The sequence below is a fragment of the Protopterus annectens genome, chromosome 1.part2 (assembly GCF_019279795.1).
Source record: "Protopterus annectens isolate FY-2018-M chromosome 1.part2, PAN1.0, whole genome shotgun sequence".
Taxonomy (NCBI): domain Eukaryota; kingdom Metazoa; phylum Chordata; order Ceratodontiformes; family Protopteridae; genus Protopterus; species Protopterus annectens.
Window position 1 is genome coordinate 103,640,897 of NC_056727.1, and position 27,458 is coordinate 103,668,354.

Genomic DNA, 27,458 nt, shown 5'->3' on the forward strand with positions numbered 1-27,458 from the left:
AATTACTCACCAGGAAACTGGAGCAACAGACTTCGATGCTAGCTAGACACATGGCAAACGAGATATGAGGGGAGGAGGGAGATAGGGGGCATTATGGGTAGGGGAGGAACTTGGATCTGATGCTAGAAAATGCGGCTGTGTTGGATTTGAGTCCTATAGGTTGAATAGCAAATGAAAATAACAACTTCAGACACCTTTATGCCTGACTGCCTCTATCATATATATATTGATGTGTCTTATCCGTTCTTGAAGCAGAAACATGCCTAACAGCACATATAATGTGGAAAGGACTACCATGCAGATCAGCCCTACTCATCCACTACAGTGACCCAGAAAAGCAGAGTCTCTCCAACAAGCTCTCTTTCCAGTTTTTCATTCAGGTTTGTTTACAGTACCCCAAATACTTCCTACTCCCAAACATCACCATCAGAGGCTCAAATTCTTTCCACCCACTTTTATCTGTTATTGCACTACTGTAATCTTGATCAAACAATGGCAACCACTAACATTTACATTATACTGTTGCTTTTCAGCATCATATTAACTAAACTGCCTGCATATTACTGTTACTTCTATACATTGTAGTAATCCATCTTAACTTTACGGTTTGTAAACGTTCCTCTGCTTTTACGCATTATATTGATCTCAACATTCTACAAACTTTTGATAAATACTTACTTTCACTAGCTTAACTCAAGCCCGGGTTGTGTCTGAAAAGGATCCACCTATCTGATTAACAAATTACAATAAACAAACATCCAGCTAAGAAAAGTCTAGTGGAAGGAATGTTAAATGTGTTTACTCCCTATTTTTTAATGTTTTTTCTACCATTTCATCTAAGCACCATCTCCTCCTAGTAGAAAACCATGTACTATGGTTCCCAAACTTGTCATGTTGTATTCCATATTTGCATGCTCCATTAAGAAATTTTGTGACACAAGTTTCTACTTATCTTGAATATGAGCAGGGAATGCCTCATCTCTCAAGAAATTAAATGTTTAAGTACAAGTCTATGAGCAGGGAATATCTCACTTATCAGGTAATGAAATGCTTAAGTAGAAGTTTTAAACTAGAGACTAATTAAAACATATTAGAAATGTGTCAGTATAATGAAATACTAATAAGATCTTTATAATTATGAATTTGGAAATTTGCTTAAGATATAATAGCAATGTAGCTGATGAGTGTCACATGACTATGCACAACGTACAGTGGATACAAAAAGTGTACACAACCCTGTTAAATGCCATTTTTTGTGATATTAAATCAAAAGGTGCTTCAACAAAGTATTAGTTTAAGGGTGTGCACACTTATGTAACCAGCTTATTGTACATTTATTATTTTTTTATATTTTCCCTCTAACAGATTTGTTTTTCAATTGAATTGTACAGGTTATAGATCACATTAAAGGTGGAAAAGTTTTGAAATTATTTATTGTGGTCTCATTTTTTTGTATCACAAGAAACCTGGCATTTTAACAGGAGTGTGTACTCCTTTTATATCCACTGTAGTTAAATACAGAGAGGTGAATGCATTAGATTAACTGATGACGCCAACTTGATCAGCGAAACCAGTCTTACTTTTTGGGTCACTGAATCACTCATAAAAAATGTTAATTCATTTGACATCCATCTTACTGGTTGATGCTTGGTTTTGCTATTGTAATGATGGGATGTTACTACACACAGGACTTGGTCTGTGATGTGTTGACTGTAACATGTGAAACACAACAAAAAAAATAATTTTGCTCAATGAATATAGGCGACTACATCCAAGAATAAATTTTGTTATACTCCAGTAACAATGTCTGCACCTCAAATGACAAAACAAAGTAGAATGTAGTGCATATTGAAAAAAGCGATTCCATTTAACACAGGCTAATAGATTTCTAAGCATCTTAAATGTGCTGTTAAGTGTTAACAGCTTGGTATAACTCCAATTCAGTATGCACTAGATGTTCAAAGAAGAAAAAATGTTAGTACCTAACAAGAATTTGCAGCATATGCTTAAATACAGCTAAAGAGCCCAGATGCATGTTAACCAGCCACATACTTTGTGTAATAATAATGACCCAAGTCAGGGTATCTGCAAATATCTCTCTAATTGTATGTAAATGTGTGCTATTTTCTTTTTAAAATTATGTCACACGATTATATAGATGTACTTTGTCCACGAGTCATGGTTTTAACTGGTTTTAGGCCAGCTCACTTACATCTTTCACAAACAGAAATGCATAATTATTAAATTAATGTATGTTCCTATTTTTTTGCACATGACAAGTAAATTACTAGATTCATTTTCAGCTGGCAGGGTGACATACAAAGCCAAAGACTACCCATTCAGTAAAAGAGAATTCAGTATTGGGCCCTTTCTTATTTGGCATCTATTTCTCAGACCTTCAAGTCAACATTATTGGCTTACTGTTTACCTGTTAGAAGACAGCTGTAAATTGAGTGCTGTTATTAGTTCCTCCAGTAACTCACAAGTGCTTCAACTTAGTTAAATTATAACAACAAATGCTGCAAAGACCAAAAAGGACATTAAAGTTAATTTTCATAAAAAAAATTCCACATCATATCATACAGGGGACACTCCCCATTGGCCACTGTCACCCAGTAGTTCAGGAATTCTTCTATCCAATGCAACTTATTTCTAAAGGCATCTCTTCCAAATCCAAACAGGTTTTAACTCCCTTTACGCTTCTCCTGTTAGGCCCATTACTGAATGTAGTGCCACTTTTGGTATGTATTTATCAAAACACATTACATAACAGGATGGATTTTTACATTCTCAGCTGAAAAGATCAATGGCATCAAGACCATCAGATAGCTGGACAGACTTGCAGTTTTCTCCCTGTATTCAGTCTCTTATGGAGCTCTCCATGGTGTTCTGTGTTTAGCCTTTCCAGTGATAAACGACGTGATCAAACCTGAACTCCTGAACTCCTACTCTCTCTCTCTCTCTCAGAACAAATTGTTTCCTAAGTAGTCAGTTAAAGAACCTAAACCTTTATCAGCAAATAAGACACATCTGTATGATAGATTCATATCCCAACACATCACCATCCTCTAGAACAAACTTCCACTAAATGTCAAGCAGCACAGCATCTCTGCCACCTTCAAGGTAAACCTGGGTAATTAGATGGTCAGCCTCAAATGTTCTTTTCTGTTTTGTGTTGCTGGAGGGATCTTCGGAATATGGTTTAATGACTAGGCTTGTAATGGTTTGTAAACTGACTGCCCAATATTTAAATATGAATCTGAGCAATAATGTTATTTATTTATTTAACATTTGTTTACCAGGAAAGCCTGACTGGACACAGGTCCTTTTTCAGAGGCGGCCCAGGGAGAAAAGCTCCATGAGTAACAGTAAATTTTTATGCACACATTACAATAATCAAAGTATAAAGTAAACAAAATGTAGCATACATAAGAAAATACAAATTTGTTACATCTTGACAACAAAACCTAGGCTTTGAACATAGCTAGTACTATTTGTAGGAATGACTTATATCAAGATATAAGGTTAAGACAAGTTGGTAGGAACAAATGATTAAACACCGGGGGAGAAGTTGGATATGTTTTGGGTATACGGTGATGCATCAGAGCACTCACGAGGGGTTAGTTCAGGAACACAGCCACTTATTTTTTTAGATAAGCTTTAAGTGATGGCTTAAAGTGGTTAGTGGGTGAGATTGTGGGAATGGATTTAGGAAGCGTGTTCCATATACGAGATATATAGTTGGAAAATGAAAGATTCTCCTGCAGTGTTGTTGGCCTTGGAGATGGTGAGTAAGTTCTTACTGTTAGAGCGAAGTGGTCTGCAGGAACTGTAAGGAATGATGAGATCTTGTAGTGCAGGGGTTCTAGTTGGTTGTGTTACAATTTTGTGAGTTAGAGTTGTTTGTAAGGAATAACGTTAGAAAGCTCAAGCCAGTCTAGTATCCTTAAAGCTGTAGAATGATGTGTTCTATATGGGCAGTCAGATGCAAACTTAGAAATTTTATAACATGCTTCTAACTTAGATAAGTCAGTTTTCCTTAGATTAGTTAAAATTGGAGAGGCAAACAGTAGAGTGGAAAGCAGATAGGTTTGTGTTAATGTAATTTTGGCCACTGTCGTCAGGAACATTTTTTGTGCCTATATAGACTTCCAAGTTTCTTACGGACTTTTTTATAGTTAGGGAACCATGCAAGTAAAATTTTAGGATGTTGTCTATTTCCACTCCAAGAAGCTTTGCATGGGTTGTCGGGGAGATCATAGTATTGTCTTTGGCTATATTATGTTAAATGTTGGGCATGAGACAGATGACTTGTTAGGCTGGAAGACTAAAAATTTAGTTTTGTTTGGGTTCAGGATTAGATGGGCATTGGCTAACCATGTTTCAACAGAAGTGAAAGATTCCTGTGTTTGAGAATGAAGAGTTGATAGAGAAGTGGCAGCACAGATAAGTGTTGAATCATCTGCATACTGTATTATAGAACCATATGCAGTAGCTATGCGTGCCTTCGTTGAAGGTTGGGCGTCGGGCTGGCACCTCAGCACCGTAAAAATCTACTGCCAATCATTAGCGGACCGGAGTTCCGCTATGGCGACCCCTAACCGGGAAAAGCCAAAAGAAGAAGAATGCAATAGCTATGTGCAGATTATTAGTAAAGAGGGAGAAAAGGAGAGGGCCCAAGATAGATCCTTGGGGGACACCAAAGGATAAAGGAAGGCGTGGAGATAGGTCACCCTGCCAGGTCTATGGTTATCAACTGTGTTGTGTTAGCAGACATTTTAAAAACTATGAGTTTCACTCTAAGGTTTTCTTTTTTCGTTTCACCCTGCTACAGAACAGATTGTTGACGACCAGATAAATAGTTATGAAACCATGCTGTAGCAGATGGTGAGAAGGATAGTTCAGTTAGTACATCTATTAGTTTGGAATGGAAGACCATATCAGAAGCTTTTGATAGGTCTAGAAAGATTGCAGATACAAAGTTGTTGTTAGTCCTGTGATGGTTTACGGTATTAAGGAAGGATAAGGAGCTGTAGCGGTACAATGTGATGGGCGAAACCCATGCTGAGTGTTTGCGAGAAGGTTATTTGTTAGTAAGAATTTCATGACCCGGAGATGAATACACCTTTCGAGTAGTTTAGAAAGAGGTGAAAGAATAGCAATTGGCTGATAGTTTGTTAGGTCAGTGGAAGGTCCCCCTTTAAGAAGCGGGATTACATGGGAAATTTTCCACAGTTGAAAGACCTTGTTTTTGAGAATGGATCTATTTGTAAGGATTGATACTGGGAAGGCTATAGATTCAGCTGTAACTCTGAGGTATTCACTGGGTGTTATCTACGGCAAGTGTAATAGGTTTTAGTTTCTGTAGTAGTCTTTTCATAGTGGCTGTAGGAACTGGGTAGAAAGAGAATGAGACATTGCTAGTTGTAGACTTGGCTGGCTTGGTATCAGGAGTAGGGGTTCGCTGTTTGGAAAGGGAAATTATAGATTCAGTGAAATGTTTGTTAAAAATGGTAGCTATGCTATCAGAATTGTTGAGGACGTTTGGCGTTGGTGTAGTAGATTTTCCTGGGTGAAGGACTGAGTTTACAGCCGGCCAGAATTTTTGAGGGTTTTTTGATATGTGTTTTGAATGTTATGACAGAAATTTATTTTATCCGGTTTTATTTGTTTTTTTTTTTTTTTTGCCTTATTTCTAAGTTAGTTTCTACTGTGTTAGTCTTATGCCATAGTTCCCAGGCTTTATCTCTAGTTTTCAGAAGGGCCCTAGTGTCTCTGCTTAGCCAGAGGACATAGAACCATCAGAGTAAAATAAAAATAACAGGGGCATGTGCATTTAATGTATCTAAGAAAGATTTATTAAAGTGGTTCACTGCATCATCTAGGTCAAGGTACTTGAATGGCGTCCAATTGTACCTTTGTAGGTCAGCTAGGAAGTTGTCAAGATTAAAGTTATTTTTTTTTCTCAGCTGTTTAAACATAGTAGATTTTGGTGGGAATATGTGTTGTTGTATAAGAAATGTGGGTAGGTGGTAGCTCAGATCATCAGGAAGGCAACCTGATTGGAATGAGCGAGAGGAGGTATTTAATAATATCCAATCCAAGGTGGATTGTTTTTTTTACTAGCTTTATCTATTTGGGTAGGTTCTTGAATAGTTTGTGTAAAACCATGCATGTTTATGTGATGGATGGGGTGATCTGTATCACATGCAAACCAGTCTAAATTAAAATCACCCAGTATGAATGTCTCCTGACTAAGGGTACTACTTGCCCAGTGCAATAGACATTCTACAACTGGGACATTATTTCCAGGTGGGATACAGCATCAATTATATTAAGTGTTTTTCTTGAATTTATGGTTAGTGTGGTATAGAAGATTTCTGCACTGTCCAGTTGTGGGGTTTTGCGTTCAACGAATGCTAAAGTGAGATGATCTTTAAAGAGGAGAGCAACTCCACCTCCTCTTTTGTTGAGTCTATCCACTCATAGTATGGAGTAACCTGGGGGTAATATTTCATTATCTTTTGTACTTGATTTTAACCATGTTTCAGTGATTATGACTATGTCTGGGGAGTATGTAGCTAGAGTGGTATGGAGGATGTCCAATTTGTTGGATATACTTCTAATATTAATACTCATTAGCAATAGGTCTGATTTATTTCTGTTTAGGACTGGATGTGTGGGGGTTGTGAAGAGTGGGTACATTTAGATGAAGGCTGCCAGCCTAGCCAGACAGAATTTTGCAGATAATTCTGTCATTTGTAAAAATGAATGTAAACTTCAGGCTTGTTGTCTTAAATGTAAAGAAATAGTGTTATATATGGAACAGGAAATAAATGTGACAACAGTGCACTCTACCGACCAAAGTAAAGCATGTTGTGACCCTTTGAACTAAAGTCAGCTCTATCCCGTCTAGATGAAGAAATCTTTCTAATTTTTTAACCAAGAGTTAAATTGCTAGATTTAAACATGCAAATGTATTTTTATTGCTCTGCTTCCTGACCAGCTACAAGATAACAAAAGGAGATGTTAAGAATGTAAATGCAGTTTCTGTTAGCCTGGGAACCCAGGAAAGTGTGAAGAATGATGTAATGTGTAGTCTGGGAACCCCAGGAAAGTGTGAAGAATGATGTAATGTGAATCAGAATTGCAATTTCAATTTAAACAGAGAGAACCAGACAGGATTAAGCATTTTTGTCTTGACCATCCAACTCACAGCACTGCCTTGCTAATATGTAAGTTATATTAGACTTGTGTTTTCTTTTAGACATAGCTAGAAACTAGAAGGATTAGACTAAGTGTTTTTCTGTGATGTCAGAACTGTACTACTGAATTATTTTAAGTATTTCTCTGTGATTTCTGAACTCTTGACTAGCCCTGTGTAGTAAGAAGTATTGTCTTGTGTTTTCATTATTTATTATTAAATATTTTAAAACCTTTTAACTGTGGCTGTTTTGTGCAGAGATAATTTAAGCTCTAGAGTACATTGCATATTTATAGTGATTACTCTACCAAGCCACCCTAATAAGCCTTGATTGTTTAGTTATACTATCAACTGGATAATAATATTGCACAGTAATAATTCGACACCCTTTTAAGGGGCTTTGAGTAGCTAATAAATATTAGGTGGGTGGTGGCAGGTGGTACTACCGTACAGTCTGGGCAATAGGGGCAGAGCTGGAGAACCTGTGCCAGCCTTTCCCAGGAGTGTCTGTGTGGTTGTATAAACTCTTATCTCAAAGTGTGTGTGTGTGTGTGTGTGTGTGTGTGTGTGTGTGTGTGTGTGTGTGTGTGTGTCAGCTACTTGGGCAGGGACACGAAGCACTGGTTGGACGGAGAGGGTGCTGGAGGTTTTAGCTTGCCCAGCTAGACTGAGATCTGGACCCTATAGCTGTGCCAGTGGGGAGTTTTATTGGGGACCTGGAGAGCAAGGGAGCAACCAGCCCCAGACTGACTGTGATCTCTGTGTGCTCTTAAGGGAAATTGCACTTTGCTTTGTGTATTTGTTATTCTTTCCTTCATATACGAGACACCCTCTCTGGTGTTAGTGGTGAGGATTGAGGCTCCTTGTTTGCTGGGCCAGGGCACAGGCATCACAGGGGTGTTGAGACTAGAGTGATTAGATGGGTTGGTGTCATCTGAGAGTGGTCCAGGGTTTGGGTGGATGTCACCATTAAGCAGTAGCCAAGAGGTAAGTAGTTTCAATCGTTTGATAAGCTCATTGTTGAATAACAGAGGATTATAGTGACTATCTTTAGTAGGTATTAATTTAAATGGAAAATATTGGAGGGTAGTAATATTAAAAAGTGTAGGGCTGATGGTGAGATATGTACATGGAGTAGTATGGTAAGGTGGGTTTGTGATGTGATGAAAAGTGGGTGTCTGGAATGCGTTGTGGTGATAAGTAGTGAGGTGAGAGAGTGTAGTAAGAAGTGATAGGTGAAGCGTGAGCATGTTATAGGTCTAGGAGGAAACAGGATAACAGGAAGTGCATCTAATTGGATGGATAGAGTGACGGAGTGCTGCCTAGTGCTCAAGAGTAGAAGCACTGGGGGTGGGAGGGAAATGTGGGCAGGGTAGGGGAGCGCAGTGATGCCAAAGGGCGAATGGAGTGAACACAGCAACCCCAGCAGGAGGAATTCCAAAAAGAAAAGAAAAGAAAAAAAACAATCAGGAGCCAGGAAATGTAAGTAAGACAATGCACTATGTTAGAGCTTTTCAGCTTACAGAAACCAAATGTTGCTAGCAAACTCTTTAAGGATGAGTAGAGCTAAGGGAATTGGGACTGAGCTAAAGGTTTGTTTTGGAATAGTTTTAACCTTAGACTCTGGAGCTCACCTGTTTGTATACAGAGGGAATATGTATACAAATGTAAATGCAAGCATAACATCTTTCTTTTTTTAAAAAATAGACAGCATAAAAATACAGTAGAGCACAATGCAATTTTTGTGAACTGCAATTTAAATATGTTATCCACTGTACCTACCATAATTCAGTAAGTAGATGCAACGGATTAAATCCAGCATTTATAAGATACGGTAACCATTCTTTATATTTTTCCTGGACTGCAACTCCAAATTCTATAAACAATGGCAAGTGTTTGCTGGATGGCAGTGGACACCCCTTTTTCAACAAGTGTCGGAATACGGAAGAATCTTGCCAACCTAGACAATATGTCAAATGATTTTCTTTCAGTGTCGCATTGTACTCAAGAAGTATGAACACGATTCTGTAAGATCTAAAAAGAACACAAGTTGAGGGTAAGTAAGCAAGTTTATCAGCATTAAAAGTATGTGACAATGTATAAAGTACAGTTGAGCACTTACCATAAATGTAGATGTTCGAGTGTATTCACTGTTGCAGTCATTACAATTGGGTTATCGTGCTGGCAAGCTACCCGCAGTCTGCCTGAATTCCAAAGTCTAGGTCCGGTGTTGGTTGCAGTCTCCTCCTCCCTGACGTCAGTGCGTCAGGGGTATAAAAGATGCAGCCGACACCATTTTCTTCAGTTTTTCTTGCCCCAGATGTCAAGTGCCCCCAAAAGGGAAGGCTAAAAATATTTCAATAAAGCATGCATGCACCAAGGTAAACTTTTCCTTCATCTACCAGCAAATACACCACATAGGTTGTATAGAATAGAGAAGTACAGATAAGTTCCAGCAAAGACAAGGGGGATGGTGGGAGGGTAACCTGGACTGCAGCAGTGAATACACTCGAACATCTACATTTATGGCAAGTACACAACTGTACTATGTTCATCGTGTTTCACTGTTGCAGTCATTACAATTGGGTTGAATCCCAAAGCTAACGTTGGGAGGCTGGAGCTAAATAGGATTAGGAGCGGCTATGAGGCCCTGCAGAACTGCAGTGGCAAAGCCTGCCTTGGATTTAGAGTAGAGTGGTAAGTGATAGTGCTTTGTAAAAGTGTGCACTGAACTCCAGGATGCAGGCTCTAAAATGTCTTTGGTTGGTACTCCTCTGAGGAAGGCTGCTGAAGTGGCTGCTGCTCTGGTTGAATGTGGCCTAATGCCCTTAGGCACTGATTTGCCATGTTGTGAATAGCAGAAATGAATGCAGTGGCCTATCCACTTTGAAACAGTCTGCTTTGAGATAGCCTTTCCTTGAGATCCTGCAGCATATGCCACTAGTAATTGCTCAGTCTTTCTGATAGCTTTGGCTGTCTGTGTATGTCCAAAGAATGCAGAAGTCGCTCACCCTTATTCTGTGGATTTGGGTAAAAAGTAGGCAAATGAATAGTTTGGTTAAGGGCCACACTGGACACTACCTTAGGCATAAATGTTGGGTTTGTCCTCAGAGAAACCCTGTCTGGATGGAAAATGATAAAAGGTTCCACAGCCATGAGTGCCTGTAGCTCTGAGACTAGTCTTGCAGAGGTTATTGCTGGGAGCAGAGCTGTTTTCCATGATAAAAACTTTATATTAGCTGAAGAGGCTGGCTCAAAAAGAGGCAGGGTGAGTTTTTCCAAGACATAATTGAGGTCCCATGCAGGAATTGGTGATCTCCTAGGAGACCTTAAGTTTTTGGCTCCTCTGAGGTACTGCCTTAATAAAGGATGACAAAAAATAGGTGGCTCTGTATTGTAATGAGATGAAATGGCAGAGGCATGAATCTTAATTGATGAAAAGGATAGGCCTTTGTCCAGCATCTCAGTTAAATATTGCAAAATGTGAGGAATATTTGGTACAGTCGTGTCAAAACCTTGTGCCTGGTTCCAAGCACAGAATCTCTTCCATTTTTCAGCATAAGATTTTCTGGTACTAGGCCTCCTGGCCTCCAAAATAACATCCATCACCGCTTTAGAGAGAGGTGTGTTTTGAATGACTACATTATCTGCCATGCTGCCAGATTTAAGGTCTTGAGTTGGCTGTGCAGGATTTGATTGTTGTGTTGGGACAGTAAGTGAGGAAGCTGAGGTAATGTCCAGGCTGGGTATTGAGACAAGTTCCTTAGGACTGGGTACCAGTGCTGGTGGGGCCAGTCTGGGGCAATCAGTATCATTTTTGGTGCCTCTTGTCTGACTTTTAGGAGTACCTTGGGGAGGACAGGCAGTGGAGGAAAGGCATAGACTGTTAAGTTTTTCCAGCTGAAAGACAGAGCATCCACTTTCCATGCTTGCTTGTGATAAGTCCTTGTGCAGAATCTCTTCAGTTGGCAGTTGTGAGGGGAGGCAAATAGATCTATGTCCGGGCATCCCTAATTCCTTATTATCATGCTGAAGACGTGCGGATCCAATTTCCACTCGTGGGGATCCATGAGGTTTCTGCTTCGTTCATCTGCCAGAGTATTTATCTTTCCTGGCAGGAATTGTGCCTGCAGATGTATTTGGTAAGTCAATGCTGTGTCCCACAAATTCATGGCTAGTCTGCATAAGGGGTAGGAATGAGTGCCTCCCTGCTTTTTATGTACCACATGACTGTAGTATTGTCTGTCTTTATCAGTAGTTGTCCCGGATGAAGTAGATCCTTGAAGGCTGTCAGGGCATTCTGAATAGCTAGCATCTCTTTTTGGTTGATATGTAGATGCATTTGGCTTGCGGACCATGTGCCCTGAATACATCTTCCTGCCATGTGGGCCCCCCAGGCATAATCTGATGCATCTGTTGTTAATATCTGCCTGGCTGTGGGTAAAACAAATGGCTGTCCCTTGTTGTTGTGACTGACCTTTGCCCACCATCGAAACTCCTGTTGCAGGCAGGGAATGAGGGTAATTATTGTTTCCAGGAAGTGGCAATGTTGAGTCCAAACACTTTTTAGATACATTGAAGTTTCCTCATATGCAGTCTTAAATATGGAATTAGCAGAATGCATGAAGCCCAAAGCCTGCAGAATTTTTCTTGCAGATAACTGGGTCTTTGTTGCCAACATTTTGAAATAAGTAGTCAGTTGCCTTTGTTTGTCTGGCATGAGATAAGCCATCTGGGCAGTTGTATTTAAGCTTGCACCCAGGAATATTATCTCTTGAGAGGGTACTAGTTTTGATTTCTTTTCGTTTTACTGTGTACCCTAGGCATGTTAGTAATCTTTTTACAAATGCCAGATGCTGTAGTAGAATGTCCTTGTTCTCTGCTTGAATAAGGCAGTCATCCAAGTAAGGATATATTTGTATTCCTCTTTGTCTGCAAAATGCAATTACTGGAGCCAGGCATTTTGTGAAGACCCTGGGCACAGTAGATAAGCCAAAGGGCAGTGCAGATAATTAGTAGTGCATTGAGCCAGCTATGAATCTGAGGTACCTTCTGCATGATTGTCTGACTGGGACATGCAGGTATGCCTCTTTTAGGTCTAAGTCACAAGCCAAGCCTTCCTGCCCAGCATGGGCAGAAGCTGCTGCAGAGTCAACATTTGGAATATTGGAATATCCAGGTATGTGTTTAGAATAGATAGGTCCAGTATTGGTCTCCAAGTTTTGTCCTTTCTGGGCACCAAGAACAGTCTTGAGTAAAATCCTTGTCCCTGCTCTTGCTGTGGTACTTAATGAATGGCCCTCATATCCATGAGGGATGACACTTGCTTTTGTGCCTCTGTCCATTGATTTTTTGGCAAGTCCGGCAAACCGTTTGCCCTTGGCATGGTGTGAAAGTGAAACCTGTAGCCTTGTGACACTATATCCAAGACCCATTTGTCCTGGGTTATTATGTGCCAATTTTGAGAAAAAAGTGCTAGTTTTCCCCCTAAAGGTGCTGCCAGAAGGTAAGTGCTTGGCTCAGGCAGGGGGAAGTCATTGGGACTGTTTCCTGTATGGCTGTGATTTGTCTTCTCCGCTTTTGGAGGTAGAATCACCCCATTGTTTAGACCTGTATGAGCCTTGGGGCTGGGATCTGCCTCTACGGCGTCTGTATCTGCCTCTTTGTGGTCTGTCTGACACTGGAAAGGACCAATTCTTTGTAGGCCAGTGCCGGCTAAATCTTGGGAGGCTGTACCTGTAAAAAATCCTTGACTGCTTGCATAGATTTAGCTTTGTCCTCCATTTTCTTCAACACTTCTTCTGCTTTAACACCAAACAAGGTATCATGCTGTAATGGAGCATCTAATAATTTTGCTTTAACATGCTCAGCATATGAAACTGACAATTTAAAGCCCTTATAGCCAAGGTAGCAGAAGTGTAAATCTTTTTTCCCCCATCTGTCCAGTGCCCTAGAATCCCTGTCAGAGGGGGTAGGGTTTTTTGCAGTGGAAGCCTTGACCCCTTTGGGACCTTGAGAGAGAGTTTCTGGGTCAGCAGCAGGGTTCTTAAAAATAAATTTATGTGATTCAGGAACCTTGTAGTATCTGCCTGGCTTAACAGGAGCTGGAGGTAAAGAGTTAGGAGTCAAACTGGACTCTGAAAATATATCATCTACAATGTCTAGCACAGGTGGAATAGCAAGGGACCTGTGCTGAGGTAAGTAAAAGGAAGTTTCTGAGCCTTTTCTTAGATTCTGAATAATCTTGGCTCTCCCAGTGGAAATGCTCCCTCATGGTATGCAGAGTTTCCCCAAAAGAATAATCCTCAGGAGCAGAGGCTGAAGGGGTAGATTCTTCAGCATCAGAATCCTCATAGGGAGGAAGAGAGTATTCCTGATCAGAAGAGGAATCAGAAGAAATGGAAACCTGATTTGAAGAGTCATATTCTGTCTCTTGCCTAGGCCTCTTATCAGGAGGGGGATGGGAACCCCTGATCAAAGTAATTAGGTCTTGGCCATTTTGAGCATCTGTTTTTTAGGCATGGAGGCCTGTCCAAGGGGCTGTTGTACTTGTTTCTTTGTCTTTAGAGATGCTTTAGTCTTTGCCTTTGAAGCTGAAGTCATTTTAACATATAACTGTGTAGGCCTGAAAACACCCTCAGAAGCCGATGCCTGCTCAGTGGCTCCAGACCCATCTGAGGGAACAGTTTCCGAGGTTCTAATACCTTAAGTTTCCAGCGGCTTAGTCGGCTCCACGTGGGAGTTGGAAGCAGCCTGCGGCTCTAAAGTAGTGGGTGTCAGGGTTTGCGAAGGCGCCTCACTGAGAACCGGCGAATGGCTTAGAAGAAGCCTCGTCGTCAGTTTTGGACCTCGGATGCCTGTCCTTTTCTTTTTCTTTGCGTTTCTTTTGAATTGCAGTAGTCGGATGGCTATCCGACAACATCTTGTAATTAATTTTTCTGCCAAAATAGTGAAAAGCAAAATCGTACCGACGCTTAATAGTGTGTTGGATAAATCTAGCACAAAACCGACAATTAGCAATGTCGTGATCAGGGCCTAGGCAAGGAATGCAGTAAGAATGGAAGTCCTTATGAGGTATTTACTTCCCACAAGAAATACAATTATTAACTTCTTCTGACATCGGTCTGGAGCAAGAAAAATTTCCCTAACAGGGTACATAGCTTTTAATGAAGACCTCGGATCTGAAATTCGAACATGAAAATCTCAGGAGTCGGCCGAAGGGCACTTGCGAACTGCTTTTGCTTCAGGCACCGCACGGCAAGAAAGACTGAAGAAAATGGCATCGGCTGCATCTTTTATACCCCTGGCGCACTGACGTCAGGGAGGAGGCGACAGCAACCAACACTGGACCTAGACTTTGGAATTCAGGCCGACTGCGGGTAGCCTGCCAGCAGGATAACCCAATTGTAATGACTGCAACAGTGAAACAAGATGAACATCAATTTATGCATCACAGCTTCTCAAAGCTAGTAATAAAGATGTACAAAATATGAGCCATACAGTACACATGTAAACCTAAAAAATCAGATTTTAAATATGTACCCCAATATTCATACTCTGTATTTTACTCTGTCTTCGCGCGATAACTATCTGTATATTTTCCATAGATATAATCTAAATGGAAACAACATTCCAGAACATCTACATAGATCTGAATCAAACATTGACTTCACCTATGAAGAAATTAGATCTTCTAAGAGAAAATAAATCAAGAAAGGAATCCATCTTGAACTGAAATGGAGCCTAGGCCCATGTGGCTCAGAATGTTATTTCTTCTTCTCCTGACAAGCATATTCTCATGCTTTGTTAACTCAGCTATACAGAAATAGAATTAGTTATTCAGTATGGACAAAGTTACAATAAGAAAAGCATGAAGATGTAATATGCATTGTTCTTTCTGGTCAGGTCATCTAAATAATGCTTCATTTATACCATGTGATTTTTTACTATAAAAATAAGAGCTCTCCCTTTGCTTGGGGAGATGCAGGCATATGTTTATTTTACTTTGTCTCCTACCCGAACTTCAAATAAAGATTATTTACATGGCTGAAGTCTGAGTTTTGCATCTTTCCTTAACAGTTTGGTGCTGTGTAGACTCAGATTTCCAAGCTGTTTATGTGCTACTGTATTAGAGACTGCGATTGGGCCCAGTGTTGACAGATTTTCTGTCAGGAAGACTTCTGCTGTGTCATTACAATTTTTTTTTTATTTCTCTCACCTTCAGAAGAGTTTGCAATCTCTGCAAGTAAATTTTACTAATACTCTCTACATCTGATTTGATTGTAGGTGAGCAGGTAAATTGCATGTGCAATTAACTATACTAGTTTATTCCACTGTGTGCTAGCTGGGTCTAAGCAACAAATACAAGGATCCTTGCCACAATATCAGACTATCCTCCTCAGGTGTAAGAGTAGGTTTTAATCAACAATAAAAGAAAACAACAGAGAGAATTCTTAAGTATAGCTGCATTCTTAACCGTTTGATATAAAAATGGTGTTTATAATGGGCACCAGTACAAGTGGTTTAAAAAAACAGATTATGGCCAGATTATATATTTAATAAGTATGGTTGAGACAGCTGTAATTATTTGGTGAAACAGTCTGAGCTCACTGCAGTTCCAAGAGAGAGGAACTTTTGATAAGAAACCTCCTGCTGGGCAGCTTTAATGACTGCCAGGAAGAAAGTAAAAATTAGGAAAACAAATCTATTGTAAGAAGTTTAAAATATAATGCTAGCAAGACAGAACATCAGGTAAGGTAATTCTGCTGAATATCTGTGCTGTTTGGCTGGCTGCTATATACCTACTTCAACTGTATTACAAGCTGAGATAAGTACAAACTTGCAGTGTTAAAGATAATGGTACTTTTCCGTTATTGGGGCAACACTTCCAAACAAGCGCTTGCAGTCTAAGCAGACACTCGCAGACCTCACAGCTGCTGTTAAAGTGGGCCACATACACACACTTATTTTCCTGTCACAGATAATTATTACATTTTAGCCATAACGGAAAACTATCGTGCAATAGTTGTGTGCCTATTAATATCCACATGTAAAACACGTTTATAAGTATTTGGAATTTCTCTTTCAAAACACTATTCTGTAGTTGCTGCACTTTTTCTACACTGTTTATAAGACAACACGTTTGAAAAATATGCACATTAGATGCAGTTTCCGGAACGGGGCTGCTTTCACTGGGGATTTTCTTCACCTTTTCCCGGAACTAAGCAGATGACTGCAAACTGGGCGCCATAATCGACTCTCCAGCCGACACAAGCATCCTCCAAAAGGGCCTCATAGAAACAGACAACTGGTGCCAGAGCCATGGCCTCAAGCTAAATGCCAAAAAGTGTATAGTCATCCCCTTTGGCAAAAACAAAGTGCCCACAAATTACCACATAGGTGGTAATCCATTAAGTACAGAAGAAGTAATTAGGGACCTGGGGACCCAAGTTGATAGCAATCTCTCATTTGACAACCACGTGGGTTAGAAAAACATTTTATATAGCTCACCTAATCATGAAGGGATTCACATCTAGATCAGGGGAGGTCATCGTGCCTCTTTACTCATCCCTCATCAGGCCCATAATTGAGTACAATGCCCCTTTTGGGATGTACCTTACCAGACACCTACAGCAACTGGAAAGACCCCAAAAGTACCTCACCAAGAGGATCAAAGGGCTCAAACAGATGCCATATGCTGCCCGGTTAAAGAAACTCTAGCTCTACTCAGTGGCATACCGCCTGTTCAGAGGCGATCTGTGCCTGACATATAAAGCCATGTCCAACCGGGAATTAAGGGACATGCTGCACCTCAGAAAATCCAAATCCCATCGAGCTACGCGCTCGAGAGAATTGAACCTCAGCACTGAAATAAATAGGACATGCTGGAGGGACAGATTCATAACCCAGAGGCTCCCTTCACTCTGGAATAAAATCCCAGTCCAGGTTAGGCAGAATCCCTCATTGACTCTCTTTAAGAGGAATCTTGATGAGTGGATGGGAGATCATAGGTTTACCCCGGGTATCACTTCTGTGTCACTGTTAGACAGAGGCACAGTATACTAACCTCGAAAAAGGGCATAGCAAAATAAATTTAAAATGGGTGGCGAAAGCCAAACACATTCTGGCTAGGCTTATAAATGCCCTAGGGCAGATAGCCTAGTATGAACCTATGAACCTATAAATGGCGCTGTGAAACCATACGGATACCCTTTGCTCTTGAAATTGACACTGTTTGAGTAAAGGTGTTTCGTTTAAGGTGTTGAACCCTTAGCCTACAGGATTTCTCTGTGCTTATAAGTGTTAGTCACTTATCTGTGAATTTATTTCTGCTGAATATCTGTGCTGTTTGGCTGGCTGCTATATACCTACATCAACTGTATTACAAGCTGAAATAAATACAAACTTGCAGTGTTAAAGATAATACTGCATTTTATTTTTCTGTTTATTTGTTTCAATTTATTTTTCTGTTTATTTGTTTCACTGAATATTGTGGTCCCTCTGTCTCTCTGCAGTTAGTTTCCCCGCCTTCCCTCCCTCTTCCTGTTGTGGTATTAATCTTGGTGGCTTTGAATTTGTCACCCCTCCTGTAAATATATGTTTGAACACTCCTCCTGGGTCCATCTCATGTGCTCACTCAACCAAGTACAGTGAGATCATATTTTGATTTCAGACAGTCCCATCTGTTCAACTCTATACCAGTCTAGTGTCATTAGCTCACTCTAATATAGAGAGAACATTTGAGAAGGCCAACCCACTTAGGTCCTTCAACTTGAATTATCTTCTGTTTCTCCTTTCTCTCTTTCCACTTTACAAAAAAAAAAAAAAAAAAAAACGTTGCTAGAATCTCCTTGTGTTCTGACGGAGTGTGCTTCTCAGCTGACAAGTTTATATTTTGGCACTTTTTAACTGTTCAGAGTTGAATAAAACAATAACTGAATTTATTTCAGAATACAGTTTGAATAACTTGCATTTAATTAAACTGTATTTGCTTTAATATTGCTATACACTCAAGTGCAGTAGCTTGCACTGCACTTGAATTGTATTTAGTGCTGTTTTAGCTGCTTTTAAGCTTGTTTCCTGCCTTTCCTGTAACTAGTCTAGTCCAGATACAGATTTGCTGTATCCAGGACTGTTTGTAAGCTTCTGAACCCTCCAAGCCTTTCTGTGTTGGAGGGAAGCCTTCTAGTTCATCAGTGGGAGGGTTAAGTACTAGGTAGCCTATCTACCACAAGAATGGTTTCTAGCCCAGAATGTGTAGCTTATTGGCTGTTTGGGCAATTTTTCCATCTCTTTCAACCTTCTGGTTTAAAAGCCGCATTTAAGCTCGTTTCCCACCTTTCTTGTAACTAGTCTAGTCCAGATTTGCTGTATCCAGGATTGTTTGTAAGCTTTTGAGAGGTGCCAAAGTCTGCTCTTCAATTTTCCCTTAGATCTGCTAGTTCTCTCCTCTCCTGCACTTTTACTAGCTTATTAGTCTAGCAATTTACCATACTAGACTTCTTGGAGCAATTATTATAGCACAAAAAAGTGCAACCAGCACTAAATGTTCTACAAGGGAACAGCTCCAGTATTTATTATTAATGCCCACCCCTACAGGCACGTCTAAAGGTCAGTTACATGTGCTTTCTCCTATTAACCTGGTGAACTTGGGCATCCTGAGGCAATGTAGCAACTGCCTCATGTACACAGACACCCCTCTCCTCTTACCTCCCAACACTCAGACTTGCAAGAGATGCACTTATATATCCAAATTGGAAGCCACGCACTCTCCAGCCAAGACTGGAATAGCTGGTCAAGAGGAGAAGGTTAATACTTGCACCACACCACATGAAATACATAGCTCTCCAGAACACACACCAGCACTCCCTTCACATAAAAACACAAACTACACACCCACCTTCGTGGAGGCTCTCAATAAAAATCTACCCAAACAGCAGAGACCTCCCAAGGCAGAAACACACTCGACCACCACAACACAATAGTAATCACGAAACACATAACTCTCCTAAAGTGTGCCACTCAACCAAAGCCCCAAAGGCAAAACAGCATGCCCAGCACACTAGTCATAGGTGACTTGATAGTGAGGCACACCGATGTCCCACTCACTAGGCTGAATAAGGAGAAAGCAACAGTCAGCTGCCTGTCAGGTGCCAGGATCTGCCACATAACGCACGCACTCAGGTCCCTCAACAACAGGTACAAATATGACTCTGTCATTGTACATGCGGGTGTGAATGACCTGAGATGTACCTCCCTGAACTACATGAAAAGAGACATGGAAGGGCTATCTGATTATGTAGCCCAGGCGGGTATGACCCTAGCCCTGAGCAGCATCCTGCAGTCACCCAGAATGATACCACAGTACAAGTAGAAAATGATTGATTTCAACAATTGGTTAAGCTTCTGAGGATTCAGTATCTCTCTGACTGGGATGATATGATTGACAGACCTCGATGCTTTGCCAAAGATGGCCTGCATCTGTCATCCCTGAGCTTCCAGATACTGGCCAAGGCTCTTGCCACCCCGATCATGCCTTTTTTAGATGGTGTTCCAAAGACCAAATTACCATCATAACAGCTACAAACAAAATGCAATCTGAGGGTCATGCTGCTCAATGCTAGAAGTCTAAATCTCAAAATGCACTCATGCGAAGCACTCCTTAAAATGGAGAACATCGACATTTGTGCTGCAACAGAGACCTGGTTCAAGGCAGCAGAAAGCACACCTGCACTACTCATTCTACACCTTTCGGCCCTAGAACTTGGACCAAAGCTCCAAAGGCGGTGGTGTTTCCATATTCATAAAGGATGCGCACACCTCCAGACTGGTAGCCCAACATAATGCATCAGAGCTACTTCAAGTGCAGCTAACACTGGGTTAGTCAGTGATTCAGGTTGTAGCCTGTTATAGGTCCCCAACCATGTTCCAAGATTCACACTACACATTCCTAAGCACCCTGGAGAATATTAGGGTCCAACCTAACACTCTCATACTAGGCAACTTCAACTACCCCTCTATTAACTGGGAAGACTACTCATGTACCAATACACTTGCCCAACGATTCCTGGAATTCATTAATTCCAATGCCCTGGACCAGCTCATTCACACCTCAACTAGAGGTAGCAACATCCCTGACCTGGTCATTACTAACATGGATGACCGTTGCTCTACACAAATAGTCAACTCATCCCTGGTTAGATCCAACCACAAACTAATCACCTTGGAAATCCACCCCCCCCCCCAGCAAAGGTAACCACCATGAAAAAAATCTTCAAAGATAAGTTTGGGCTCCTAAAAACAGAGGTGGCTAACTTCACGGCACCCATGCAAATGAAGAATAGTTGCATGACTGCCGAATCATACACCAATGCACTGTACGAACATGTAAACAAATGCATGGATCTCGCTATACCCAATAGAACCAAGAAAGTCCCCTCCAAAAAAGGAAGCCAATTGGGTGGTCCCCTACCATAAACAAACTCCACAACAGAAGGAGGAAACCGATGCAGAATAAGGAGAAGTCCCATGACTGGAAAAACTCCCTTATCTACCTCAACAAAAAGTTGAGCTCCCTCATCAAATCCTCTAAAGCTAGCTATGAAAACAGAATTGCAGCAGATAGTAATGACAACCACAAGGCCTTCTTATAGTTATCTAAAGAATCTCAATGACAATATCCAGATTTGCTCTGAGCTATTGCAAAATGGTACCTCCTATACAGAGTCAACAGATATTGCCAATATACTGGCTGAACGATTCAGTGCCAACTTTAACCCCCCCCCAAGGACCAATCACAATACCAGTAGATTGCCAGGCATCCAGTATTACTGCTGCACAGGTTAAAACAGCACTGCCCAAGGCCAAGAATACAGCTTCTATGTGACCTGACAATATCCATGGCTGTGTTCTACATGAACTACAGAGCGAAATGGCACCTCACCTTTGTGGCCTGTTCAATGGGTTCCTATTAAATGATCGAAGACACATTCTTTCGAATGCGTCTTGATCAAACTTGAAAGCACAAAAAGGCAAAATAGTGAAACTGCATATAAGCAGAATTCTATCCCCGGGAAAGAAATTGCTTGGCCACTTCAGTTTCTTTATCATTTTCGTGACTGTAGTGCGATCTCGGAGTTAGTATATTTAAGTCGGGGGGGGGGGGTCGAACAGTGAGTTTTTTCCCTTGGAAAAAAATTGCTGTTCTAAGCATTCGAGATTGTAAGCTTTTGCTTACATGGGCTAGATAAATCATTGTTTGCTTTTTAAGCGTTCGATGTTTTAACATAGACCCTGTTCAGTCACAGCCTCACCTCAGGCTTTGTCCCTACCGAATGGCGCACTGCTATAGTCATCCCCCTCCACAAAGGAGGAGTGACTACAGACCCTGGGAGCTATCGCCCTATTAGCTTGACAAGTCGGACATGCAAAGCTATGGAACACATCATCACGGACCTAATAAACAAGGATATATGGAATCTCCAAACTCAGAATCCCACACAGTTTGATTTTGTGAAGGGTAGATCATGCCTGCTCAACTTGCTTGACTTATTTGAGCCAGTCTCCAGAGCTGTGGATGAAGGCAAGGTGGTTCACACAGCCTACCTTGATCTGGCCAAGGCCTTTGTTATCATCCTCCACTCAGGAATCATAGAAAAAACTCACTAAGCTAGGCATCAACCCCCTACATCACTAGGTGAGTTGCAAACTGGCTCACAGACAGAACTCACAGTGTGAAAGTAGCGGACTCCAAGTCAGACTGCCGACCAGTCACGAGTGGAGTCCCACAGGGATTGGTCCTGGGTCCTCTCCTGTTTGGTATCTAGTTCTCAGAAGTCCAGGCTAACACGAAGGGACTGACAAAGTTCGCACACTATTGCAAGTTGGGAGCCATTAACTCCCCAAATGATGTTGACATCCTACAGAAAGGCCTCACTGAGACCAACGACTGGTGTCAGAACCATGGCCTTAAGCTCAATGCCACAAATGTGTCGTCATCCCCTTTAGGAAAAACACAGTTCCCATGAATTACCACACTGATGGTAGTCCACTTAACACAGAAGGCGTTATAAGAGATCTGAGAACACAGGTTGACAGCGACCTCTCTTTTGACTACCACATTGCCACTGTGGTCAGAAAGTCCTTCTATGTGGCACATCTCATTAGTAAGGGTTTTGCATCCAGGAAGAAAGAGGTCATTGCCTCCCTCTACTCTTCCCTCATTAGGCCAGTCATCGAGTACAATACCCCATTTGGCATGTACCTCACTAGACACTTGCAACAACTGGAGAGGCCACAAAAGTACCTCACAAAGAGGATCCTAGGCCTTAAACATTTGTCCTATATGGACAGACTCAAAAAACCCCAACTATTCCTGTTTTGTAGAGGCGATCTCTGCTTGACTTACAAAGCCATGTCTGACCCAGCTCTGTTAGAAATGCTATAGCTAAAGAAATCCTAATCCCTCTGCACCACACGCTCCAAAGACCTCAGCCTCATTACCACAATCAACAGAATGTGCTGGAGGGACAGGTTCATAACCCAGAGACTGCCCATGCTATGAAATAGACTTCCCATACATGTCAAACAAAGCACCTCACTGGCCCTCTTCAAGAGAAATCTGGATGAGTGGATAGGAAATAGAAAATTCACCCCGGGGATCACTCCAGTGGCTCTACTCGACAGAGGCACTGGGAACTAAGGCCAGGTGGCATGATGCCAGGGTAATCCTATGGGTTAGGCTTGTAAAGGCCCGAGAGCCATTAGCCTAGGACACACCTATCAACCTATAAGAGAGTTATAATTTAACACCAGGATGACCATGGGGATTCTGTAGCTGCGGTGGTGGTGCTGCAGTAGCGTTGTCGCCTCACAGTAAGACGTTGTCCTGTTCGATTCTCAGCTAGAGCGTCTTCTGTGTGGAGACATGCGTGAATGGGCGTACCTTCGTTGAAGGTTGTGCGTCAGAGCTGGCAACTCGGCACATAAAAATCGACTGCCAATCATTAGCGGACAGGAGTTTCGCTATGGCGACCCCTAACTGGGAAAAGCCGAAAGACACAACAATGACCATGGGGATTGTATCCCTTGACATAGCTGGTAAAAAAAAAAAATCAGATATCACATCTATTTTAGCTGAAAGCTACCCATTGCAATCTGCCCACCACCTCCTTATAAAACACTGTGTAACTACTGGTCAGCATTTGGGTATTACTCCTACTACAGATTTTCCTAGCATCCTCCAATTACAGATTGTAAACAGATCGATCACACACACACACACACACACACACACACACACACACACACACACACACACACACACACACAGAGCATTCCGACATAATCTCACAAGCAGTTGAGAAATAGCAGACAAGATGACTGACACATAAAAATCAAATTATACAAAATCAAAACAAGAAAAAAAAAGTTCTAGTAGGACCACAAGAGCACTAACAATATGAAAATGCCTGCACAAACTAATTCAAACAGTAACTTGTGTTTTAACAGAGGGTGAGAAAAAACATTTGAGGAACTGGTGTCCCTTCCTGCATCATAAAAATTCAGCTATGCATAACACTAACCCTTTACTGCGAACACAAGACAGCATAATTTATTCTTACAGCAAGATATGCCCGGGAAAATTTAGCAGCTTTCCTCCAACTGAAACTCCATAACCACCATCCTTGAACACTGCCTGGCAGGAAGACTGCTAGCACAGTTATGAATACAAATCACAGTTATTTCCTTAGCTACCTATCGATGAACAAGGTTTGTTTAAATTAAAGTGCAAGATATAAGCATTCACTTCTACAATCACTAAATCTCCATGGTAGCATTATCTGATACAATAACCCTCCTGCTTTCTAAATATTCTGTACAGATGGAAATTCCACTACTGGCTGAAAAAACATGCCTGTGCCTATTTAGGTAAAGCCTCTGCACAGCAAACATGCTTTCTTTATAGAAACGTCTGCAATGCGCAGACTGCTGGCTAGAGATTTAATGCATAAATTACAATATACATTTCAAATAAACCAATATTGTCTGATTTGTACCCACCCAGTATAGACAGACACTGCTATCCTAGGAATTGAACAGCCACCTGATAACTTCAGTGGTAACTCATCCCTTCATTCCATCACACAACAGCTGCAAACTTGCCATGACAATGGAGTAGACTACATTAAAGATGAGAATCTGTAAAATGAATTTTCAAACTTCGTCATTGCCATACACGCTGAAATTCTAAATATTAACTTGCCTAAACTTCAAAGATCTCCAAAAACACAACACAGGCACAAAGCACACTCAGTACATTAAGACGACTTCCTCATGAAGTAAGAAGAGTCCCAAAGGCACAGATGCTGAGCATGTAAGACAGGCAACAGCCCAACCAAACATTCTTGTTATAGGTGACTCCATTGTGAAGCATACATATGTGCCTCTTAGGCTGAGCAAGGAAAGAGTGAAGGTTAGTTGCTTCTCTGGTGCCAGAATCCATCAGATCACACCTACACTCAAGTCCTTGAACAAGTACCCAGCATGACTCTGTCATACTTCATGCCTGTGTCAATAACTTGAGGCGTACCTTCTTGGATTATAAGAGAGACATGACGGTGCTCTAAGACTATGTTTCCCAGGCAGTATGAGCATTGAGCAGTATTTTACCTTCTCCTAGGATGATGCCACCATATGAGCAAAAAATAACTGGCTTAGTTTTTGGTGTCATTCAAGGGGGTTCAATATTTATCAGCCTGGGATGATATGATCGACAGACCAGGCTGCTTTGACAGGGATGGCCTGCATCTCTCCAATCTAAGATTTTGATTACTGGTAAAGACATTATCCACTCTACAGTACTTTTTTCAGGTAATGTCAGTCTGATAAACCTACCAACATAATGAAATTAGCAAAGGAAAATATGAAGGTGTGACTGACCAAGGTTAGGAGCCTGAACAAGAAACTCCACTTCCTACAAGCTCTTCTCACCCTGAAAAACACCGAAGTCTGTGTAGTGACAGAGACATAGTTTAAAATAGCAGAGAGCATTCTGGCTGTGCAGGGCTATAAAGCCTTCCACACATTTATACCCGCTACTGCACAGGATGGGAAAAAGTGGAGGTGTATCAGTCTACATGCAGAGGAGACTCGCATCAAGGCAGGTGAAGCAGCATGATGCACTAGAGCTTCTTCATTTCCAAATAACATTCAGAGAGGTACCACACATTAGCTAAATACAGAACTCCCTCTAAGACAAAAGAATGCCACAACACCTATCTACAGGAGCTAGAATCACCCAGTATTAAACCCAGTACCACTTCCTAGGTGATCTAAACTATCTATCTACAGTCTGGGAAACCTACACCACCACTAGTGCACAAGCACACAGATTTCTGGACTTTGTCAATACAAATGCCTTGGAACAACTAGAATATCTACTAGAGGAAATAAAATCTTGGATCTTGTACTTACCATTACGGAAGCATCTTGTCCTTTGCATATTTTTATCATTTGTTAGGTCTGACCATAAAGCAATCTGCTTCAAAATAAAACAAACCAGAGGTCCCATCCACACAAGGTACTTTTAGAAATTTCTTTAACACAAACTACCTACTCCTAAGTGATAAAATGGCAAACTTCAAATCCTTACCAAACCCCGTTAATTTCACTGAATATACACCACCACACTATACCAGCATGTAAACAGCTGCATCTATGCAGCTGGACCCCATAAGAACAAATGCAGGGCAAACCCCTTCAACTAAACCAACTCACTCTTGCACATATAATTTTAGCCAAACCAAACAACTGCCCTGACCTAAAAGATTTAATCCAAGCTGACTCTACCATCAGACAACTACGTTCCTCTGATAAACTTCTGCTAAAAGAAACCAAATCTACAGTTTCAGTGACTCACTCTACTCCAACATTATTTCTAAGTCTTGGAACCTGTTACCTCAGCGCACCCTCAGTATTGACAACACCTCCATATTCAAGTAAAGTCTCAGAGAATAATTTTCCAACCACTGGCTATGTCCTTGCTCCAACCCAGACTAGGGATCCTATACTACTTTCTGACACTAATGACGGATAAGCCACTTTATATATTTACTAATTTTGGCAGTCAATGTCTCTATCTCATACACTGTGTATATTGTTCTCACCCAATGTTATTCCAGAGTGGCCTGCATTTGACTGAATTTACAGCACAATGATGATGATGCATTTTATTGTACATACAACTCCCAGTTGATGCTTTCTGTTTTTACTATCTTACTTGTACCACCCATTTTTGTCTTATTTCTCTGTATAACTGTGAATTGTTGTTTTATATGGAGCTTTTCTCCCTGGGTCTCCAATAAAAATGGGCACCCAGCCGGACACTCACGAAGTAATCAAATGTAAAATAAATAAATAAATAAAATAAATAAATCCCCACAAGAAAGCCACTTGGTGGAACCTTAATATGAACAAGCTTTATAATAAAAGGAAAATAATTTTGACCAGAAGTAACAAGAATAATTCCCAGAATGTTAGAGCCATTGTCACTGTAATAAACAATTCAGGAGCTAAATAAAATCTAGCAAAGCCAAATATGAGACTAAAATAGCTACCGAAGTCAAAGACGATCACAAGTTTTTATTTTTTTCAGTTATGTTCATAATCTCAAGCACAATGCAGCGATGTGCTGAGCTGACTGTAAACAATGTTACCTAAATTGTGGCCGAAGATATTGCTAAACTACTGGCCCATACATTTAGCTCCAGCTTTACCCCTCTCTCCCCTCAGTCTGTCCCTCAAGACATACCTGAAACTGGCTCGCCTCCAGCTATCAAACAAGACCAAGTTCTATAAATGCTATCAAAAGCTAAAAACACTGTACCGATGTGTCCTGACAATACCCCGGGATGCATCTTAAATAGCATGAAGCATGATTTAGCTATACCTCTAACACCACCACTTAATCTCGGTTTGTGTCTTTCGGCTTTTCCCGGTTAGGAGTCGCCACAGCGGAACTCCGGTCCGCCAATGATTGGTAGTTGATTTTTACGTGCCGAGTTACCAGCCCTGACGCACAAACTTCAACGAAGATACACCCATTCACGCATGTCTCCACGCAGAAGACGTTCTAGCTGAGAATCGAAAAGGACAGCATCTTACTGTGAGGTGACAACGCTACCGCAGCACCACCACCGCGGGGTCTTACAATCATTCCCCTGCATAAGGGAAGACCTTCCATAGACCTAGGTAA

General features: G+C 41.1%; 1 protein-coding gene across 1 annotated transcript in view; it reads right to left on the minus strand.

Moving 5' to 3' along the window:
• The window catches only part of ASB3 (ankyrin repeat and SOCS box containing 3), a 1,155,430-nt gene that overhangs the window by 266,414 nt on the left and 861,558 nt on the right, over positions 1-27,458 (minus strand). The window contains exon 7 of the mRNA XM_044055058.1: positions 8,987-9,238. Coding sequence (XP_043910993.1) covers positions 8,987-9,238 — 252 coding nt within the window. The remainder of the gene's footprint in view (positions 1-8,986; positions 9,239-27,458) is intronic.